This window comes from Arachis ipaensis, chromosome B5 (genome assembly GCF_059453495.1).
Source record: "Arachis ipaensis isolate K30076 ecotype BB chromosome B5, ASM5945349v1, whole genome shotgun sequence".
Classification (NCBI taxonomy): Eukaryota; Viridiplantae; Streptophyta; class Magnoliopsida; order Fabales; family Fabaceae; genus Arachis; species Arachis ipaensis.
Genome location: NC_142440.1, coordinates 89964281 through 89967797, shown reverse-complemented (window position 1 = coordinate 89967797; position 3517 = coordinate 89964281). Strand labels below are relative to the sequence as shown.

The window sequence follows — 3517 nt, the reverse complement described above, 5'->3', positions numbered from 1 at the left end:
ATTATTACTGTCTTTCTATTTTAACTCTAATTTTTTCCCATCAACAACGGCAATTATCATTATTGCCACTAATTTTTTATTTTATTTTTATTTTATCATCTTTCATCAATTGCCATTTGCCAACACATAGTAAAAGACTCTCCCACCCAAATCAGAAACTCACATGTCACAACGGCATAACTTCAAGCATTCCCTTCATCGCCGACTACCGCCACAGACCTTGCCATCACCGACAACCGTCTATCATTCAAACTGCATCGTTGTTCCTATTTTCATCCTCCACCTCTGATCCGTGTTGCTGTCTTCGTTTCTTCGTTCGTCTCAGATCTATGTCGTAACGGTGGAACCGGCATCATTTTCATCTTCAAAAGCATCGTCAATAGCGACAAGGAAGTTCAACCCGGTGGTTGAGGAGGTTCTTGACCAGATGCTCGCTGCAAAATTTCAAGATTGAGCTCTTGTTCTCCAAGCTCCTCCTTCTCTGCATCTCCTCCAATTCTGGCGCTGCATGTTCGCGAAAAGGTTTGGCAGTTCTCTTCTTCTCTTTCTCTTCCAATTTTATTTGTCAGCAATTTTGAGTGTTTTAGCTTTCAAATTTGAAGATGCTACTGCTAATTTTTATTAATACTTGTGTTAATTGTGCAACTGACATAGAATTTTAAATTTGCGGTTGTGAAGAACTCAAAGAAATTGATTTATTTTTGAACATGAGAAATTTTACCAATTGCAGTTTTAACAGAGATGCGTATCAATTCAACACTGGAAATAATAGTAGGGAAATGGGGCGTTTTAGCAGAGGCAGAGATTGTAATATAGAGATGCTCCCAAGATATGTTCTTATTGCAACAAATCAGATAATTTATATTTATGGAGTAACAGAGTTTGTATTTGGTTCTTTCCTGCAGGTGGAAATTCCAAACTTAGAAACTTTGAAGTTCTTTCATGTTACATTATTATAATTTTATTATTTACTCACCAATCATGCATTTTATTTGCTAATGTTCATCATTGTTTACCTGACTCTTATTGAATAATGACTTTTTATTACATCAAAACAGGTTTGTATCGTTCCTGAGTTAGGGGAAATCCAGTTGAGTCAAATGGAGATTTTAAAAGACATATGGCCACATGAAGACAAAGTCAGTGCGGATTCATTTCCAAGTCTCATTTCTGTTGATATTAGACATTGCGATAAGCTTGAAATCATTTTCCCTAATCACACGAAATGCTGGTATTTGCATTTGAAAAGCTTAAATGTTCGTTGGTGCATGTTGGTGGAATTCATTTTTAAAATAAGAGGTTCTTCGCAACAAAATGACACAAATAAATATGCATTATTGGAGGTTATTGATTTATGTTCTTATTCTCCAAAATTCTCTTCTTACTTGCTATTAATAGCTCATATTCATTAGCGACTTGTAGGCAAGTTCAGTATGTTAATTATTTGGTTCTTTCTAGTGTCTTGCATGAGAACTTCCACTTCAACAGATCAGTTGGGAACGGGTCAATCTATGAGAGATGGCGAGACCTTAGTTTCAGTTGATGGAAGCTTTTGAATAAATTTTATTTGTTTATTTACTTTATTTCAAAACTATTTAGATGTACAATTTTTATTTACTTTATAACTAGTGACAACAACATACAAGTGAGTTATTAATTAGTTATTACATATTGCTTGTTCAGCATGCTAAGGTTGTGCAGGCTCCCCAAGAACACACAGTATATGTTGTCCACACCACTAAACAACCTGTCACAATGCAACATAAGTTGAAACAAACATACACATCCTAAATCATTATGTCTTGCCATGAATTTTTTAAAGGTAGTAATTTCTCTTCTTTTTTTGAGACATACCTTTGATGAACGGAGGGCTGGTTTAGAGGGGAATAAGCTAGTAAAGCATGATGTCCAAAGTTCATGCAGAAAGCATTGGAGGAATTGTTGGACATGAAATTGTGAAGGATTTCATGAGAAAGCTTAGGCTTATTGTTTGATGAATTCAAAGAAGCAGGGCTATTAAGCTCCTTTGATGCATTCACCAACTTCTCCTTGAAAATTCCCAACATTTTTTCCCTTTAATTTCTTGAATAAGTGTGTATATAGAAATTAGCTGCAGAGAAATCAAGAAAAAAAAAACCTATGAGACTTAATTAGAACAATAAAAACATACATAATATAATCAAGAAAATGAACAAATGTAAACACTAAAAACTAAAAAGTACCAAAAGCATCAATGCAGATTGGTGTAGATGGAGAATGAGATTGAGATTGTAATAGATAGCCTTGGAAAACGGATAGTGATATGAAGAATAAGTAACAATGGTTAGGTATATATAGATACAAACATGATAATGTAAAGCACTAAATTTACGGGGTTTGAAAGATTGCATCTACGTGGCAGTTATATCCAACCAAATGAACATGAAAAGTGTTATATTATATTTGTTATAGTAGTTATGACCGGCAACTACTCTTATCTTTTTCCATACCAGAATATATAATTAGTAGTATCTTTTATAACAATAATACTTAGGAGATAAAAAAATTCAGCTAAAATAGTTCAGATGTGAGTTATTAGTTATTACAGCTGATGACAAGTCATCTTATCATGTTTTTCTATACTTTTTCATACAAGAAATTAATGATTAGTGCTTAAATATTGCATTCTTTGGTGCTTAAATGGTATATTTCTTTGATCTTTTGATTTGATAAACTTTGTATGAAATAAGAAGAAAAAGAAGCAAAGAAGCACAAAATAAGCTAAAAAGGAGAAAAAAAAGAGCTTTGGGGCACACTTTGAAGTTGGAGCACACTTTGGAGCCTTAGGCCACGCTTTTAAAAGCGTGGCCCATGACCAAATCAAGGAAGCTTCATCAGCACAGCCACCCAGGAGCTCAACGTTTGCGCCAACGTTTGCCTCAAACGTGAGGTCAAACGTTGGCTAAGGAATACCTTGGGAAATGTTGCTCCCCACAACCTGAAGGGGTATACTTCCAACAAGAATAACTTGAGCTACAGAGCTTCAAATGAGGTGATTCAAATAGAAATGGAAAGTAGGAATCAAGAGCTTTCCAAGCATATATGGCACTGCATGGTGGACACTAAAATTGAGGGAGAAAACTGCCCCGAAATGTGCATAAACGAACATGGTGGCAACCTGCAGTGAGGCCAACTGACCTCTGCACCTTCAACAGAGTATAACTCGAGCTGTGGAGCTTCAATTGATGTGCTTCCAATGGCATTGGAAAGTAGACATTCAGGGCTTTCCAATAATATATAATAGTATGGGGTGGAAAATGCATTTGAGCCTCCAGAACCTGGCGTTTTCGTCCACGTTTGAGGCAAACGTTGCCTCAAACGTTGCACACCAAAGCCAGCAACCCTGTCCTCTTCAAAGGAGCATAACTTGAGTTGTAGATGTCCAATTGAGGTGATTCCAGTTGCGTTGGAAAGCTGACATTCAGAGCTTTCCAACCTTATATAATAGTCTATAGTGGGCATGACATTGGTAACGTTG

The 3517-nt window shown here is 35.9% G+C and overlaps 1 protein-coding gene across 1 annotated transcript; it reads right to left on the bottom strand.

Annotated features, from left to right (window-relative positions):
* Positions 1–1653: 1653 nt before the first annotated feature.
* LOC107641903 (uncharacterized) lies at positions 1654–2066 on the bottom strand. The gene is made up of 2 exons (XM_088487108.1): positions 1855–2066; positions 1654–1747 (listed from the first exon to the last, which is right to left on the bottom strand). Exons 1-2 carry the CDS (start codon positions 2064–2066, stop codon positions 1654–1656), a joined length of 306 nt encoding a protein of 101 aa, XP_088343234.1.
* Between the last annotated feature and the right edge of the window lie 1451 nt (positions 2067–3517).